At 38.8% G+C, this 19030-nt stretch overlaps 1 protein-coding gene and 1 non-coding gene across 2 annotated transcripts in view; one reads left to right on the top strand and one right to left on the bottom strand.

Annotated features, from left to right (window-relative positions):
* Positions 1 to 19030, top strand: part of LOC148576472 (uncharacterized) — a 32329-nt gene continuing 13299 nt past the window's right edge. Inside the window, exon 1 of the mRNA XM_088502726.1 lies at positions 1 to 840. Coding sequence (XP_088358852.1) covers positions 1 to 840 — 840 coding nt within the window. The remainder of the gene's footprint in view (positions 841 to 19030) is intronic.
* LOC148576473 (small nucleolar RNA R71) lies at positions 17740 to 17847 on the bottom strand. Its single transcript, XR_015904124.1, has one exon. It is a non-coding gene; the product is annotated as a small nucleolar RNA R71 (small nucleolar RNA).

Raw genomic sequence — 19030 nt, 5'->3', positions numbered from 1 at the left:
ATGACTGAAGCAAGGTCCTCCATTAGAAATTTGGAGGCACAAGTGGGTCAGCTGAATAAAAGAGTTACTGAACTCCCTCCTAGTGCTCTCCAAAGAAATACAGAAAAGAACCCAGAAAGAGAGTGCAAGACCATAACTATAACCAACATGGCAGAACCTGGAGAGGAAGAAAAGGTAGTAATTTCCAATGAGGAAGACCTCAATGGACATCCACTAGCCACTAAGGAGTTCCCTAATGAGGAACCCAAGGAATCTGAGGCTCATATAAAGATCATAGAGATTCGACTAAACTTACTATTGCCATTTATGAGCTCTGATGAGTATTCTTCCTCTGAAGAGGATGAAGATATTGCTGAAGAGCAAGTTGCTCAATATCTAGGAGCAATCATGAAGCTGAATGCCAAGTTATTTGGTAATGAGATTTGGGAGGATGAACCCCTATTGCTCATCAATGAACTAAATGATCTGGTTCAACTGAAATTACCTCAGAAGAAACAGGATCCTGGAAAGTTCTTAATACCTTGTACCATAGGCACCATGACCTTTGAGAAGGCTCTGTGTGACTTGGGGTCAGGGATAAACCTCATGCCCCTCTCTGTAATGGAGAAACTAGGGATCTTTGAGGTACAAACTGCAAGAATCTCACTAGAGATGGTAGACAATTCAAAGAAACAGGCTTATGGACTTGTAGAGGATGTCTTGGTGAAGGTTGAAGGCCTATACATCCCTGCTGATTTCATAATCCTAGACACTGGAAAGGATGAGGATGAATCCATCATCCTAGGAAGACCCTTCCTAGCCACAGCAAGAGCTGTGATTGATGTGGACAGAGAAGAGCTAGTTCTTCAATTGAATGAGGACTACCTTGTGTTTAAAGCCCAATGATCTTCTTCTGTAACCATGGAGAAGAAGCATGAAAAGCTTCTCTCAATACAGAGTCAAACAGAGCCCCCACACTCAACTTCTAAGTTTGGTGTTGGGAGGCCATCATTAAGCTCTAAATCTCTGTGAAGCTCTCTAAGAGCTCACTGTTAAGCTATTGACATTAAAGAAGCACTTGTTAGGAGGCAACCCAATGTCATTTAATTATATTTATTTATTTTCCATTGTTATTTTATGTTTTCTTTAGGTTGATGATCATGTGAAGTCACAAAAACAGCTAAAAAATAAAAAATAGAATGAAAAATAGCATAAAAATAGCACACCCTGGAGGACAGGCTTACTGGCGTTTAAACGCCAGTAAGGATAGCAGAATGGGCGTTTAACGCCCAGCCTGACAGTATTCTGGGCGTTAAACGCCAGAATGGGTAGCACTTTGGACGTTTAATGCCAGAAAGGGCTGACTGGCATCTGGCTGGCGTTAAACGCCAGAAATGGGCAACAGATTGGCATTTAACGCCAAAAATGGGCATTAGACTGGCGTTTAATGCCAGGAAAGGTAGCAGAGCTGGCGTTAAATGCCAGATTTGGCACAGAATGGGCGTTTAGACGCCAGAATGGTGCAGGGACTCAAATTCCTCGACACCTCAAAATCTGTGGACCCCACAGGATCCCCACTTACCCCACTTCTTCTTCTCTCCTATTCACACCTTTCCATAACACTCTTCTCCAAATACCCTTCACCTATCAAATCCTACTCTCTTCCCCACATTCTCTTCACCACTCACATCCATCCATCATTAAACCCCACCTACCTCACCATTCAAATTCAAACTATTTCCCTCCCAAACCTACCCACACATGGCCGAATACCCTCTCTCCCTTACCCTATAAATACCCCTCCTTACCACCTTCATCTTCACACAACATACACCCCCCTTAGCTGAATCTTCTCCTCCCTTCTATCTCCTCTATTTCTTCTTCTTCTACTCTTTTCTTTCTTCTTTTGCTCGAGGACGAGCAAACATTCTAAGTTTGGTATGGGAAAAGCTAAAGCTTTTTGTTTTCTATAACTACTAATGGCACCTAAGGCCGGAGAAACCTCTAGAAAGAGGAAAGAGAAGGCAATTGCTTCCACCTCCAAGTCATGGGAGATGGAGAGATTCATCTCAAAGGTCCATCAATACCACTTCTATAAAGTTGTGGCCAAGAAAAAGGTGATCCCCGAGGTCCCCTTCAAGCTCAAAAAGAGCGAATATCCGGAGATCCGACATGAAGTTCGAAGAAGAGGTTGGAAAATTCTCACCAACCCCATTTAACAAGTCAGGATCTTAATGGTTCAAGAGTTCTATGCTAATGCATGGATCACTAAGAACCATGACCAAAGTGTGAATCCGAACCCAAAGAATTGGCTCACAATGGTTCGGGGGAAATACTTGGATTTTAGTCCAGAAAATGTGAGGTTAGCATTCAACTTGCCAATGATGCAAGGAGATCCTCACCCTTTCACTAGAAGGGTCAACTTTGATCAAAGGTTGGACCAAGTCCTTAGGGACATTTATGTGGAAGGCGCTCAATGGAAGAGAGATTCAAGAGGCAAGCCGGTTCAAAGAAGGCTTGACCTCAAACCCATGGCTAGGGGATGGTTGGAGTTTATCCAACGCTCTATAATTCCTACTAGCAACCGGTCTGAAGTTACTGTAGACCGGGCTATCATGATCCATAATATCATGAATGGAGAGGAAGTAGAAGTTCATGAGATCATATCCCTAGAACTCTACAAGGTGGCGGACAAGTCTTCTACTTTGGCAAGGTTAGCCTTCCCTCATCTTATTTGTCACCTATGCAATTCAGTTGGAATTGTCATAGAGGAAGATATCCCCATTAAAGAGGACAAGCCCATCACTAAGAAAAGGATGGAGCAACCAAGAGAGCCCACGCATGGACCTCAACAAGATCATGAGGAAATTCCTCATCTAGAAATTCTTGAGATACATCAAGGGATGCACTTTTCTCCATAAAACTATTGGGAGAAAATCAACACCTCCCCAGGAGAATTGAGTTCCAACATGGGACAACTAAGGATGGAGCACCAAGAGCATTCCATCCTCCTCCATGAAATTAGAGAAGACCAAAGAGCCATGAGGGAGGAGCAACAAAGGCAAGGAAGAGACATAGAGGAGCTCAAGCACTCCATAAAATCTTCAAGAGGAAGAACTAGCCGCCATCACTAAGGTGGACCCGTTCTTTAATTTCCTTGTTCTTATTTTTTCTATTTTTTTGAAAATTATATGCTTTATGTTTTGTCTATATTTGTGTCTTTCTTACATGATCATTAGTATCTAGTGTCTATGTCTTAAAGCTATGAATGTCCTATGAATCCATCACCTTTCTTAAATGAAAAATATTTTAATTGCAAAAGAACAAGAATTGCATGATTTTGAATTCTATCTTGATATTAGTTTAATTATTTTGATGTGGTGGCAATACCTTTTGTTTTCTGAATGAATGCTTGAACAGTGCATATTTTTGAATTTGTTGTTTATGAATGTTAAAATTATTGGCTCTTGAAAGAATAATAAAAAAGGAGAAATATTATTGATAATATAAAAAATCATAAAAATGATTCTTGAAGTAAGAAAAAGCAGTGAATATAAAGCTTGCAAAAAAAAAAAGGCAAAAAAATAAAGAAAAAAAGAAAGAAAAAGAAAAAGCAAGCAAAAAAAGCCAGTAACCCTTTAAACCAAAAGGCAAGGGTAGAAAAAGGATTCAAGGCTTTGAGCATTAATGGATAGGAGGGCCCACAGGAATAAAATCCTGGCCTAAGCGGCTAAACCAAGCTGTCCCTAACCATGTGCTTGTGGCGTGAAGGTGTCAAGTGAAAGCTTGAGACTGAGCAGTTAAAGTCATAGTCCAAAGCAAAAAGAGTGTGCTTAAAAGCTCTGGGCACCTCTAACTGGGGACTCTAGCAAAGTTTAGTCACAATCTGAAAAGGTTCACCCAGTTATGTGTCTATGGCATTTATGTATCCGGTGGTAATATTGGAAAACAAAATGCTTATGGTCACGACCAAGACTCATAAAATAGCTGTGTTCAAGAATCAACATACTGAACTAAGAGAATCAATAACACTATCTGAATTCTGAGTTCCTATAGATGCCAATCATTCTGAACTCCAAAGGATAAAGTGAGATGCCAAAACTGTTCAGAAGCAAAAATGCTACAAGTCCCGCTCATCTAATTGAAGCTAATCTTCATTGATAAGTTTGGAATTCATTATATATTCACTTTTTTTAACCTATTTTGTTTTTAGTTTCTTGGGGACAAGCAACAATTTAAGTTTGGTGTTGTGATGAGCGGATAATTTATACCCTTTTTGCCATTATTTTTACATAGTTTTTATTATATTTTTATTAGTTTTTATTCAAAAATCACATTTCTGGACTCTACTATGAGTTTGTGTATTTTTCTATAATTTCAGGTATTTTCTGGTTGAAATTGAGGGACCTGAGCAAAAATTTGATTCAGAGGCTGAAAAAGGACTGTAGATGCTGTTGGATTCTGACCTCTCTGCACTCGAAGTGGATTTTCTAGAGCTACATAAGCCCAATTGGCGCTCTCTCAATTGCATTGGAAAGTAGACATCTTGGGCTTTCCAGCAATATATAATAGTTTATACTTTGCTCGAGATTTGATGGCCCAAACTGATGTTCAAATACAGCCTAAAATATCTTGGCGTAAAATGCCCAAACTGGCACCAAAGCTGGTGTTTAACTCCAGGAACAGCCTATGCACGTGAAAGCTTCAACACTCAGTCCAAGAACACACCAAGTGGGCCCCGAAAGTGGATTTCTGCACTATCTACACTTAGTTACTCATTTTTTGTAATCCTAGGTTACTAGTTTAGTATAAAAACTACTTTTAGAGATTTATTTTATATCTTTTGATCTTTGGAATATCTTTTGATCACTTTGATCGGAGAGACCATTGTACATGTTTGGAGGCTGGCCTCACGGCCATGCCTAGACCTCTTTTTAATTATGTATTTTCTACGGTGGAGTTTCTACACCCCATAGATTAAGGTGTGGAGCTCTGCTGTTCTTCATGAATTAAGACAATTACTACTGTTTTCTATTCAATTCATGCCTACTTCTTCTCCAAGATATACTCTCGTTCTTAATTCAGTTAAGTCAGAATGAAGGGGTGACCCGTGACAATCACCCAATCTTCGTTACTCGCTTAGCCAAGATCGCGTGCCTGACAACCACAAAGCGATCTACATGATGTTCAACGTAGTCATTGGACGACAGCTGGAGTATACTCTCTTGGATGTCTAATACACGGACCAAGTCCGTGTGATTAGTATCTTCGTGGCATAGGCTAGAACCATTGGCAGCATTCCTGAGATCTAGAAAGTTTAAACCTTGTCTGTGGTATTCCGAGTAGGATCTTGGAAGGGATGACTATGACAAGCTTCAAACTTGCGAATGTTGGGCGCAGTGACAGTGTGCAAAAGGACAATGGTCCTATTCCGATGCTAGCGGGAACCGACAGATGATTAGCCGTGCGGTGACAGCGCATATGGATTTATTTTCATCCGAGAGGATCATACAGTGGTGCACGAAATCGTGATTGTTCATTCCTTGGTAACGGCGCCAAAACTTAATACGCACGTTCATAATCTTAATTCTTTGTCACAACTTCGTACAACTAACCAACAACTGCACTGGGTCGTCCAAGTAATACCTTACGTGAGTAAGGGTCGATCCCACAGAGATTGTCGGCTTGAAGCAAGCTATGTTCACCTTGTAAATCTCAGTCAAGCGGATTCAAATGGTTATAGAGTTTTAATAATTAAAACATAAATAAAACATAAAATAGGATAGAGATACTTATGTAATTCATTGGTGAGAATTTTAGATAAGCGTATGGAGATGCTTAGTTCCTTCTGAATCTCTGCTTTCCTACTGCCTTCATCCAATCCTTCATACTCCTTTCTATGGCAAGCTGTATGTTGGGCATCACTGTTGTCAATGGCTACATCCCATCCTCTCAGTGAAAATGGTCCAAATGTGCTGTCACCGCACGGCTAATCATCTGTTGGTTCTCGATCATACTGGAATAGGATTCAGTAATCCTTTTGCGTCTGTCACTAGGCCCAGCACTCGCGAGTTTGAAGCTCGTCACAGCCATCCCTTCCCAGATCCTACTCGGAATACCACAGACAAGGTTTAGACTTTCCGGATCTCAAGAATAGCCACCAATAATTCTAGCCTATACCACGAAGACTCTGATCATAGATCAGGAGGCTAAGAGATATGCATTCAAGCTTGTTTGAATGTAGAACGGAAGTGTTTGTCAGGCACGCGTTCATAAGTGAGAATGATGATGAGCGTCACATAATCATCACATTCATCATGTTCTTGTGTGCGAATGAATATCTTAGAGAAGAAATAGTCTTGAATTGAATAGAAAAATAATAATACTTTGCATTAATTCATGAGGAACAGCAGAGCTCCACACCTTAATCTATGGTGTGTAGAAACTCTACCGTTGAAAATACATAAGAAGAAGGTCCAGGCATGGCCAAATGGCCAGCCCCCTAAACGTGATCAAAAGATCAAAAGTGATACAAGGATAGTCTCAAAAATGATCAAAAGATATAAATACCATAGTAAAAAGTCCTATTTATACTAAACTAGTTACTAGGGTTTACAGAGATAAGTAAATGATGCAGAAATCCACTTTTGGGCCCACTTGGTGTGTGCTTGGGCTGAGCATTGAAGCTTTCATGTGTAGAGGTCTTCCTTGGAGTTAAACGCCAGTTTGAAACTTGTTTCTGGCGTTTAACTCTGCTTTGCAACTTGTTTCTGGCGTTTAACGCTAGAATAGGGCAGAAAGTTGGCACTGAACGCCAGTTTGCGTCATCTAAAATCACATAAAGTATGGACTATTATATATTGCTGGAAAGCCCTAGATGTCTACTTTCCAACGCAATTAAGAGCACGCCATTTAGACTAGTGTAGCTCCAGAAAATCAACTTTGAGTGTAGGAATGTCAAAATCCAACAACATCGGCAGTCCTTCTTCAGTCTCTGAATCTGATTTTTGCTCAAGTCCCTCAATTTCAGCTAGAAATTACCTGAAATCACAGAAAAATACACAAACTCATAGTAAATTCCAGAAATGTGATTTTTATTTAAAAACTAATAAAAATATACTAAAAACTAATTAAATCATACTAAAAACTATGTAAAAACAATGCCAAAAAGCGTATAAATTATCCGCTCATCACAACACCAAACTTAAATTGTTGCTTGTCCCCAAGCAACTGAAAATCAAATAGGATAAAAAGAAGAGAATATACTATAAATTCCAAAATATCAATGAAACTTAGCTCCAATCAGATGAGCGGGACTAGTAGCTTTTTGCCTCTGAACAGTTTTGGCATCTCACTTTTTCCCTTGAAGTTCAGAATGATTGGCATCTATAGGAACTCAGAATTCAGATAGTGTTATTGATTCTCCTAGTTCAGTATGTTGATTCTTGAACACAGTTACTTTATGAGTCTTGGCCGTGGCCCTAAGCACTTTGTTTTCCAGTATTACCACCGGATACATAAATGCCACAGACACATAACTGGGTGAACCTTTTCAGATTGTGACTCAGCTTTGCTAGAGTCCCCAATTAGAGGTGTCCAGGGTTCTTAAGCACACTCTTCTTTTTGCTTTGGATCACGACTTTAACCGCTCAGTCTCAAGCTTTTAACTTGACACCTTCACGCCACAAGCACATGGTTAGGGACAACTTAGTTTAGCCGCTTAGGCCAGGATTTTATTCCTTTTGGGCGCACCTATCCATTAATGCTCAAAGCCTTGGATCCTTTTTATCCTTGCCTTTTGGTTTTAAGGGCTATTGGCTTTTTTGCTCTTGCCTTTTGGTTTAAAGAGCTTTTGGCTTTTTCTGCTTGCTTTTTCTTTTTCTTTCTCCCTTTTTTTTATTTTTTTTGCCATTTTTCTTTTCTTTTTTTTTTCGCAAGCTTTTGTATTCACTGCTTTTTCTTGCTTCAAGAATCAATTTTATGATTTTTCAGATTATCAATAACATTTCTCCTTTTCATCATTCTTTCAAGAGCCAACATATTTAACATTCATAAACAACAATATCAAAAGACATATGCACTGTTCAAGCATTCATTCAGAAAACAAAAAGTATTGTCACCACATCAAAATAATTAAACTAATTTCAAGGATGAATTCGAAATTCATGTACTTCTTGTTCTTTTGTAATTAAAGCGTTTTTCATTTAAGAAAGGTGATGGATTCATAGGACATTCATAACTTTAAGACATAGACACTTAAATACTAATGATCATGTAATAAGACACAAACATAAACATAAAGCATAGTAAACGAAAAATAGAGAAAATTAAATAGACAAAGAGATTAAGGAACGGGTCCACCTTAGTGAGGGTGGCGTCTTCCTCTTCTTGAAGAACCAATGGTGCTCTTGAGCTCCTCTATGTCTCTTCCTTGTCTTTGTTGCTCCTCTCTCATAGCTCTTTGACCTTCTCTAATCTCATGGAGAATGATGGAGTGCTCTTGGTGTTCCATCCTTAGTTGTCCCATGTTGGAACTTAATTCTCCTAGGGAGGTGTTAATTTGCTCCCAATAGTTCTGTGGAGGGAAATGCATCCCTTGAGGCATCTCAGGGATTTCATGGTGAGGAATTTCCTCATGCTCTTGTTGAGGTCCATGATCTCTTGTTTGCTCCATCCTTTTCTTAGTGATGGGCTTGTCCTCTTCAATGAGGATGTCTCCCTCTATGTCAATTCCAGCCGAATTTCAGAGGTGGCAAATGAGGTGAGAAAAGGCTAACCTTGCCAAAGTGGAGGACTTGTCAGCCACCTTGTAGAGTTCTTGAGGTATAATCTCATGAACTTCCACTTCCTCCCCAATCATGATACTATGGATCATGATGGCCCGGTCTACAGTAACTTCAAACCGGTTGCTAGTAGGAATAATTGAGCGTTGGATGAACTCCAACCATCCTCTAGCTACAGGCTTAAGGTCCGGTCTTCTCAATTGAACCGGTTTGCCTCTTGAGTCAACTTTCCATTGAGCTCCTTCTACACATATGTCCATGAGGACTTGGTCCAACCTTTGATCAAAGTTGACCCTTCTAGTGTAAGGGCGTGCGTTTTCTTGCATCATTGGCAAGTTGAGCGCCAACCTTACATTTTCCGGATTGAAATCTAAGTATTTCCCCCGAACCATGGTAAGCCACTTCTTTGGATTCGGGTTCATACTTTGATCATGGTTCCTAGTGATCCATGCGTTTGCAGAGAACTCTTGAACCATTAAGATCCAGACTTGTTGAATAGTATTAGAGAGAACTTCCCATCCTCTTCTTCTAATCTCTTTTCGGATCTCCGGATATTCGCTCTTTTTGAGCTTAAAAGGGACCTCAGGGATCACCTTTTTCTTGGCCACAACTTCATAGAAGTGGTCTTGATGGACCCTTGATATGAATCTCTCCATCTCCCATGACTCAGAGGTGGAAGCAATTGCCTTCCCTTTCCTCTTTCTTGAGGTTTCTCTGGCCTTAGGTGCTATTAATGGTTATGGATAAACAAAAAGCAATGATTTTACCACACCAAACTTAAAAGGTTTGCTCGTCCCCGAGCAAAAGAAGAAAGGAAGTAGTAGAAGAAGAAGAAAATGGAGGAGATGGAGGGAGAAGGGGTATTCGGCCAAGGGGGAGGAGTGGTGGTTGTAATGTGTGAAAATGGAGTAGTGTTGAGGGGTTTATATAGGGGTGAGGAGAAGGGTAGGTTTCGGCCATTAGGGTTGGGTTTGGGAGGGAAAAGAATTTGAATTTTGGAGGTAGGTGGGGTTTATGGGAAAGAGTGGATAGATGTGAGTGGTTAAGGGTATTTGGGGAAGAGGTATGGAGGTGATTGGTGAAGGGTATTTGGGGAAGAGAGTTATGAAAAGGTGTGAAGAGGAAAGAAGAAGAGGTGGGGTAGGTGGGGATCTTGTGGGGTCCACAGATCCTGTGGGGTCATGGACTTAGCATCCTTACTCCAATTAGGCGTGCAAAACGCCTTTAGAATGCATGTCTGGCGTTAAACGCCAGCTTGCTGCTTGTTTCTGGCGTTTAACGCCAATTCCATGCTCTGTTCTGGCGTTAAACGCCAGAACTGGCATAAAAGCTGGAGTTAAACGCCCAAACTGGCACAAAAGCTGGCGTTTAACTCCAAGAAAAATCTCTACATGTGAAAGTTTCAATGCTTAGCCCAAGCACACACCAAGTGGGCCCGGAAGTGGATTCTACACTAACTATTCTAGCTTACTCATTTTCTGTAACCATAGGTCACTAGTTTATTATAAATACTACTTTTAGTGATTCATTTTGTACCTCATGACATTTCATTTCTGAATTTATATCTTCTACGGCATGAGTCTTTAAACCCCATGGTTGGGGGTGAGGAGCTCTGCTGTGTTTTGATGAATTAATGCAATTACTACTGTTTTCCATTCAATCACGCTTGTTTCTATTCTAAGATATTCACTCGCACTTCAACTTGATGAATGTGATGATCCATGACACTCATCACCATTCTCAACCTATGAACGCGTGTCTGACAACCACCTCTGTTCTACCTTAGACTGAGTGTTTATCTCTTAGCCTCCTGATTCAGATCAGAGTCTTCGTGGTATAGGCTAGAATTATTGGCAGCCATTCTTGAGATCTGGAAAGTCTAAACCTTGTCTGTGGTATTCCGAGTAGGATCTGGGAAGGGATGACTATGACGGGCTTCAAACTCGCAAGAGCTGGGCGTAGTGACAGACGCAAAAGGATCAATGGATCTTATTCCAGCATGAGTGAGAACCAACAGATGATTAGCCATGCGGTGACAGCGCATTTGGACCATTTTCACTGAGAGGACGGATGGTAGCCATTGACAACGGTGATCCACCAACATACAGCTTGCCATAGAAGGAGCCTTGCGTGCGTGAAGAAGAAGATAGTAGGAAAGCGGAGATTCAGAAGACAGAGCATCTCCAAAACCTCAACCTGTTCTCCATTACTGCATAACAAGTATTATTTAATCCATGTCCTTTTAGTCATTCCGATTAAATCTGAGAATTATTGATATCCTGACTAAGAGTTACAAGATAACCATAGCTTGCTTCAAGCCGACAATCTCCGTGGGATCGACCCTTACTCACGTAAGGTATTACTTGGACGACCCAGTGCACTTGCTGGTTAGTTGTGCGGAATTGCAAAAGTGTGATTGTGATTTCGTGCACCAAGTTTTTAGCGTCGTTGCTGGGGATTGTTCAAGTTTGGACAACTGACGGTTTATCTTGTTGCTTAGATTAGGAATAATTTATTTTTGTTGGTTTAGAGTCACTAAATTTGAGTCTTTCATTTGAGTTTAGTTTTATATTTTAAGTTTGGTGTCAATTGCATGCTGTATTTTCTTTCAATTTTTTGAATTTGCATATTCTTAGTCTTTCTTGATCTTTAAAAATTCTAAGTTTGGTGTCTTCTTTATGTTTTCCTTTAAATTTTCGAAAATTTGTGTTTGATTTTCTAAAAATTTTAAGTTTGGTGTCCCTTGTGCTTTTATTTACTTAAAAATTTTTCAAAAATTTGTTCTTGGTGTTCATCTTGACATTCAAAGTTTTCTTGTTTGTTCTCTTTGTTTTGATCTAAAATTTATAAGTTTAGTGTCATTTTGTTGTTTTTCTCTTTTCTCATTAAAATTAAAAAATTAAAAAAATATCTTTTCCTTATTTTATTCATAAATTTTGAAATTTTGCATTAAATTAGTCAAAGATTTTCAAAATCATACCTTTTTTTAGTCAAGTCAAAATTCTGATTTCAAAAAAATTGATCTTTTCAAATCTTTTTCAAAAATCAAATCTTTTTAATTTCTTCAATCATATCTTTTTGATTGCTAATTTCAAAATCTTTTTCAAAAAAAATCACCTAACTACTTTTCTCTTTCATATTTCGAAATTAACTAAGCATTCTTTTTCCAAAATCTTTTTAATTAATTTAGTTTTCGATTTGCTTTTATTTCATTTTCTTCTAATTTTCGAACTTATATTCAAATTTTCAATTATTTTATTTTATTTTAATTTCGGTATTCAAAAAAAAAAAAGTATATTTTATTTGCAATCCACATCATCTCCCTTTCTCCATCATGGACCTAAGTGGAAATGAGCAGTCCAGAAGGACTTTGGGGTCATATGCTAACCCCATTACAGCTGCATATGGGAGTAGCATCTGTACACCTCCCATCAAAGCAAGTAGTTTTGATGGAAATAGAGGAGCACAAGAGTGCAACTCTCATTCTAGGAAGACCCTTCCTGGCAACAGGACAAACTCTCATTGATGTCCAAAAAGGGGAAGTGACCCTGAGAGTCAATGAGGATGAGTTCAAGTTAAATGTTGTCAAAGCTATGCAGCATCCAGACACATCAAATGACTGCATGAGCGTTGATATTATTGACTTCTTGGTGGAAGAGATCAATATGACTGAGAGTCTCAAATCAGAGCTAGAGGACATCTTTAAAGATGTTCAGCCTGATCTGGAGGAACCAGAGGAAATAAAAGAACCTCTAAAAATTCCTCAGGAAGAGGATAAGCCTCCTAAACTCGAGCTCAAACCACTACCACCATCCCTGAAATATGCATTTCTGGGAGAAGGTGACACTTTTTCGGTGATCATAAGCTCTGCTTTAAATCCATAGAAAGAGAAAGCACTAATCCAGGTGCTGAGGACACACAAGACAGCTCTTGGATGGTCCATAAGTGATCTTAAGGGCATTAGCCCAGCAAGATGCATGCACAAGATCCTATTGGAGGATGATGCTAAGCCAGAGGTTCAACCACAGAGGCGGTTAAATCCAGCCATGAAGGAGGTGGTGAAGAAAGAGGTCACTAAGTTACTAGAGGCTGGGATTATTTATCCTATTTCTGATAGCCCCTGGGTGAGCCCTGTCCATGTTGTCCCCAAGAAGGGAGGCATGACAGTGGTTCATAATGAAAAGAATGAACTGGTTCCTACAAGAATAATTACAGGGCGAGGTATGTTTATTAACTACAGAAGGCTCAATACAGCCACCAGCAAGGATCATTTTCCTTTACCATTCATAGACCAGATGCTAGAGAGACTAGCAGGTCATGAATCCTACTGCTTTTTGGATGGCTATTCAGGTTACAACCAAATTACAGTATATCCTCAAGACCAAGAGAAAACAGCATTCACAGGTCCTTCTGGAGTATTTGCCTACAGAAGGATACCCTTTGGTCTATGCAATGCACCTGCAACCTTTCAGAGGTGCATGCTCTCTATCTTCTCTGATATGGTAGAGAAATTTTTGGAAGTCTTCATGGATGACTTTTCAGTGTTTGGAGACTCATTCAGCTCCTATCTTGACCATTTATCACTTGTTCTGAAAAGATGCCAAGAGACCAACCTAGTTTTAAACTGGGAAAAATGTCACTTTATGGTGACTGAAGGAATTGTCCTTGGGCATAAAATTTCAAACAAGGGAATAGAGGTGGATCAAGCTAAAGTGGAAGTAATTGAAAAATTACCACCACCTGTCGATGTTAAGGCAATTAGAAGCTTTTTGGGGCATGCAGGATTCTATAGGAGGTTTACAAAGGATTTTTCAAAAATTGCAAAACCTCTGAGCAATCTGCTAGCTGCTGACTGATGAGCGGATAATTTATACGCTTTTTGGCATTGTTTTTAGTATGTTTTTAGTAGGATCTAGTTACTTTTAGGGATGTTTTCATAAGTTTTTATGTTAAATTCACATTTCTGGACTTTACTATGAGTTTGTGTGTTTTTCTGTGATTTCAGGTATTTTCTGGCTGAAATTGAGGGACTTGAGCAGAAATCAGATTCAGAGGTTGAAAAAGGACTGCTGATGCTGTTGGATTCTGACCTCCCTGCACTCAAAGTGGATTTTCTGGAGCTACAGAACTCGAAATGGCGCGCTTCCAATTGCGTTGGAAATTAGACATCCAGGGCTTTCCAGCAATATATAATAGTCCATACTTTGGCCAAGAATTGACGACGTAAACTGGCGTTCAACGCCAGCTTTCTACCCAAATCTGGCGTCCAGCGCCAGAAAAGGATCCAAAACCAGAGTTGAACGCCCAAACTGGCACAAAAACTGGCGTTCAACTCCACAATTGGCCTCTGCACGTGCAACACTTAAGCTCAGCCCAAACACACACCAAGTGGGCCCCGGAAGTGGATTTATACATCAAATACTTACTCATGTAAACCCTAGTAGCTAGTTTATTATAAATAGGACCTCTTACTATTGTATTAGGCATCTTGGAACGCATTGTTCTTAGACCATAAGGGCTGGCCACACGGCCATGCCTGGACCTTCACTTATGTATTTTCATACGGTAGAGTTTCTACACTCCATAGATTAAGGTGTGGAGCTCTGCTGTTCCTCAAAGATTAATGCAAAGTACTACTGTTTTCTATTCAATTCTTCTTATTTCGCTTCTAAGATATCCATTCGCACCCAAGAACATGATGAAGGTGATGATTATGTGTGACGCTCATCATCCTTCTCCTTTACGAACGCGTGCCTGACAAACACTTCTGTTCTACATGAATTAAGCTAGAATGAATATCTCTTAGATCTCCTAACCAGAATCTTCGTGGCGTAAGCTAGAATGATGGCGGCATTCAAGAGAATCCGGAAGGTCTAAACCTTGTCTGTGGTATTTTGAGTAGGATTCAATGATTGAATGACTGTGACGAGCTTCAAACTCGCGAGTGCTAGGCGTTAGTGACATACGCAAAAGGAGGGTGAATCCTATTCCAGCATGATCGAGAACCGACAGATGAATAGCCGTGCCGTGACAGGGTGCGTGAGCATATTATTCACTGAGAGGAGGGGATGTAGCCACTGACAACGGTGATGCCCTTGCATAAAGCCAGCCATGGAAAGGAGTAAGACTGACTGGATGAAGATAGCAGGAAAGCAGAGGTTCAGAGGAACGAAAAGCATCTCCATTCGCTTATCTGAAATTCCTACCAATGATTTACATAAGTATCTCTATCCCTATTTTATTATATAATATTCGAAAACAACATTATCACTTTATATCCGCCTGACTGAGATTTACAAGGTGACCACAGCTTGCTTCATACCAACAATCTCCGTGGGATTCGACCCTTACTCACGTAAGGTATTACTTGGACGACCCAGTGCACTTGCTGGTTAGTTGTATCGAAGTTGTGACAATTATGAATTAAGATCAGAGCACCAAGCTCTGGAGCCATTACCAGGATTTGTTCGAGCCTGGAGATCACAATTTCGTGCACCAAGTTTTTGGCGCCGTTGCCGGGGATTGTTTGTGTATGGACAACTGACGGTTCATCTTGTTGCTCAGATTAGGTAATTTTCTTTTTGTTTTCTTTTCAAAAATCTTTCAAAAATATTTTCAAAAAAAAAAAAATTTTTCTCTTTTGTTTTCGAAAAATATAAAAATGTTTTCAAAAATTTTATTCAAGATTTTAAAGAATGAATTCTAGTGTTTCATGAAGCATGTGAAGCCTAGCTGGTTGTAAAGCCATGTCTAAATTATTTTGGACTGAGGCTTCCAACCATCAGCTCTTATATGACTGTAGGGTATGTAAGGCATGTCATGTCTGAATTACATGCTAAAGCTTGGCTGGCCATTGGCCATGTCTAGTGTTTTGGACCGGAGCTTTTCATTGAAAGCTTGGCTGGCTAGTGAGCCATGTCTAATTCCTGGACTGAAGCTTTAGACTAAGAATGCAAGATTCCTGGAATTCATATTAAAAATTTTGGAATCCTTATTTCTTCTTTTTCATATAATTTTCGAAAAAATCCAAAAAAAAATTTAGAAAATCATAAAAATCAAAAAAATATTTTGTGTTTCTTGTTTGAGTCTTGAGTCATGTTATAAGTTTGGTGTCAATTGCATGTGCATCTTGCATTTTTCGAAAATATCATGCATTCATGGTGTTCTTCATGATCTTCAAGTTGTTCTTGGTAAGTCTTCTTGTTTGATCTTGATGATTTTTTGTTTTGTGTCTTTTCATGTTTATCATATGCATTCTTGAATTCTTAGTGCGTAAGCATTAAAGAATTCTAAGTTTGGTGTCTTGCATGTTTTCTTTGCATAAAATTTTTTTTTCAAAAATATGTTCTTGATGTTCATCATGGCATTCAAGGTGTTCTTGGTGTTCATCTTGACATTCATAGTATTCTTGCATGCATCACATGTTTTGATCTAAAAATTTCATGCATTGCATAATTTTCATGTTTTTCATAAAAATTTCAAAAATCAAAAAAATATCTTTCCCTTTTTCTCTCATCAAATTCGAAAATTTGGATTGACTTTTTCAAAAATTTTTAAAATCAAATTGTTTCTTATGAGTCAAATCAAATTTTCAATTTGAAAATCTTATCTTTTTCAAAATCTTTTTCAAAAATCAAATCTTTTTCAAAATTCTTAGTTATTTTCGAAAAATTCAAAAAAAAAAAATTTTTCAAAAAAATTTTTCTTATTTTTGTATCAAATTTTCGAAAATAACAATAGCAATTAATGTTTTGATTCAAAAATTTCAAGTTTGTTACTTGCTTGTTAAGAAAGATTCAAACTTTAAGTTCTAGAATCATATCTTGTGATTTCTTGTGAATCAAGTCATTAATTGTGATTTTAAAAATTCAAATCTTTTTCAAAAACTAATTTCTATCATATCTTTTCAAAAATATCTTCTTATCTTATCTTTTTCAAAAATATCTTTTCAAAATATCTTCTCTAACCTCCTAACTTCTTATCTTTTCAAAATTTGTTTCAACTAACTAACTAACTTTTTGTTTGTTTCTTAACTTTTTCAAAACCACCTAACTAATTCTCTCTTTCTAATTTTCGAAAATATCTCCCCTTTTTTCAAAAATTTCTTTTTAATTAACTAATTATTTTTATTTTTATTTTTATTTCAAAAAAAAAATTTTCGAAAAATACTAACAAATTTTCAAAAACCAATTTTCAAAAATCACTAACTCCTTTTCAAAATAATTTTCGAAAATTATACCTCCCCCATCCTATTCTATTTATTCATTCATATCCTAACATCTCATCTCACATCTCTTCCATTCTCACAGTTGTGTTTCTTCCTTTATATTACATTCTTTGTCTCCCCCTTTTCTTCCACTCACAAAGGGATCCCTATACTGTGGTATAAAGGATCTCTATTATTATTATTATTATTATTTTTTTGTGCCTTCTTCTTTGTCATATGAGCAGGAGTAAGGATAAGAACATTCTTGTGGAAGCAGATCTAGAACCTGAAAGGACTCTGAAGAGAAAATTAAGAGAAGCTAAAATACAACAATCCAGAGATAACCTTTCAGAAATTTTCGAACAGGCAGAGGAGATAGCAGCCGAAAATAATGATAATGTAAGGAAGATGCTTGGTGACTTTACTGCACCTAATTCCAATTTACATGGAAGAAGCATCTCCATCCCTGCCATTGGAGCAAACAACTTTGAGCTGAAACCTCAATTAGTTTCTCTGATGCAGCAGAACTGCAAGTTTCATGGACTTCCATCTGAAGATCCTTTTCAGTTCTTAACTGAATTCTTGCAGATATGTGATACTGTTAAGACTAATGGAGTAGATCCTGAAGTCTACAGGCTCATGCTTTTCCCTTTTGCTGTAAGAGACAGAGCTAGATTATGGTTGGATTCTCAACCTAAAGACAGCCTGAACTCTTGGGATAAGCTGGTCACGGCTTTCTTAGCCAAGTACTTTCCTCCTCAAAAGCTGAGCAAGCTTAGAGCTGATGTTCAAACCTTCAGACAGAAAGAAGGTGAATATCTCTATGAAGCTTGGGAAAGATACAAACAGTTGACCAAAAAGTGTCCTTCTGACATGCTTTCAGAATGGACCATCCTGGATATATTCTATGATGGTTTATCTGAGCTATCAAAGATGTCACTGGACACTTCTGCAGGTGGGTCCATTCACCTAAAGAAAACGCCTGCAGAAGCTCAAGAACTCATTGACATGGTTGCTAATAACCAGTTCATGTACACTTCTGAAAGGAATCCTGTGAGTAATGGGACGCCTATGAAGTAGGGAGTTCTTGAAGTTGATACTCTGAATGCCATATTGGCTCAGAACAAAATATTGACTCAGCAAGTCAATATGATTTCTCAGAGTCTGAATGGAATGCAAGCTGCATCCAACAGTACTCAAGAGGCTTCTTCTGAAGAAGAAGCTTATGATCCTGAGAACCCTGCAATAGCAGAGGTGAACTACTTAGGTGAACCTTATGAAAACACCTATAACTCATCATGGAGAAATCATCCAAATTTCTCATGGAAGGATCAAAAGCCTCAACAAGGCTTTAACAATGGTGGAAGAAACAGGTTTAGCAATAGCAAGCCTTTTCCATCATCAACTCAGCAACAGACAGAGAACTCTGAACAAAATGCTTCTAATTTAGCAAACTTAGTCTCTGATCTATCTAAGGCCACTGTAAGTTTCATGAATGAAACAAGATCTTCTATTAGAAATCTGGAAGCACAAGTGGGCCAGCTGAGTAAAAGGATCACTGAAATCCCTCCTAGTACTCTCTCAAGCAATACAGAAGAGAATCCAAAAGGAGAGTGCAAGGCCATTGACATAAGCGCCATGGCCGAACCTGTGAGGAGAGGAGAGGACGTGAATCCCAAGGAGGAAGACCTCCTGGGACGTCCAGTGATCAATAAGGAGCTTCCCTCTGAGGAACCAAAGGAATCTGAGGCTCATCTAGAGACCATAGAGATTCCATTGAACCTCCTTATGCCCTTCATGAGCTCTGATGAGTACTCCTCTTCTGAAGAGAATGAAGATGTCACTGAAGAGCAAACTGCCAAGTTTCTTGGTGCAATCATGAAGCTGAATGCCAAATTGTTTGGCATTGATGCTTGGGAAGTTGAACCTCCCTTGTTCATCAATGAACTAAGTGATCTGGATCAACTGACATTGCCTCAGAAGAGACAAGATCCTGGAAAGTTCATAATACCCTGTACCATAGGCACCATGATCTTTAAGGCTCTGTGTGACCTTGGTTCAG

Source organism: Arachis ipaensis, chromosome B1, assembly GCF_059453495.1.
Source record: "Arachis ipaensis isolate K30076 ecotype BB chromosome B1, ASM5945349v1, whole genome shotgun sequence".
Classification (NCBI taxonomy): domain Eukaryota; kingdom Viridiplantae; phylum Streptophyta; class Magnoliopsida; order Fabales; family Fabaceae; genus Arachis; species Arachis ipaensis.
Note: the sequence above shows the minus strand (reverse complement) of the source record. Positions and strands in the feature narration are given on the sequence as shown.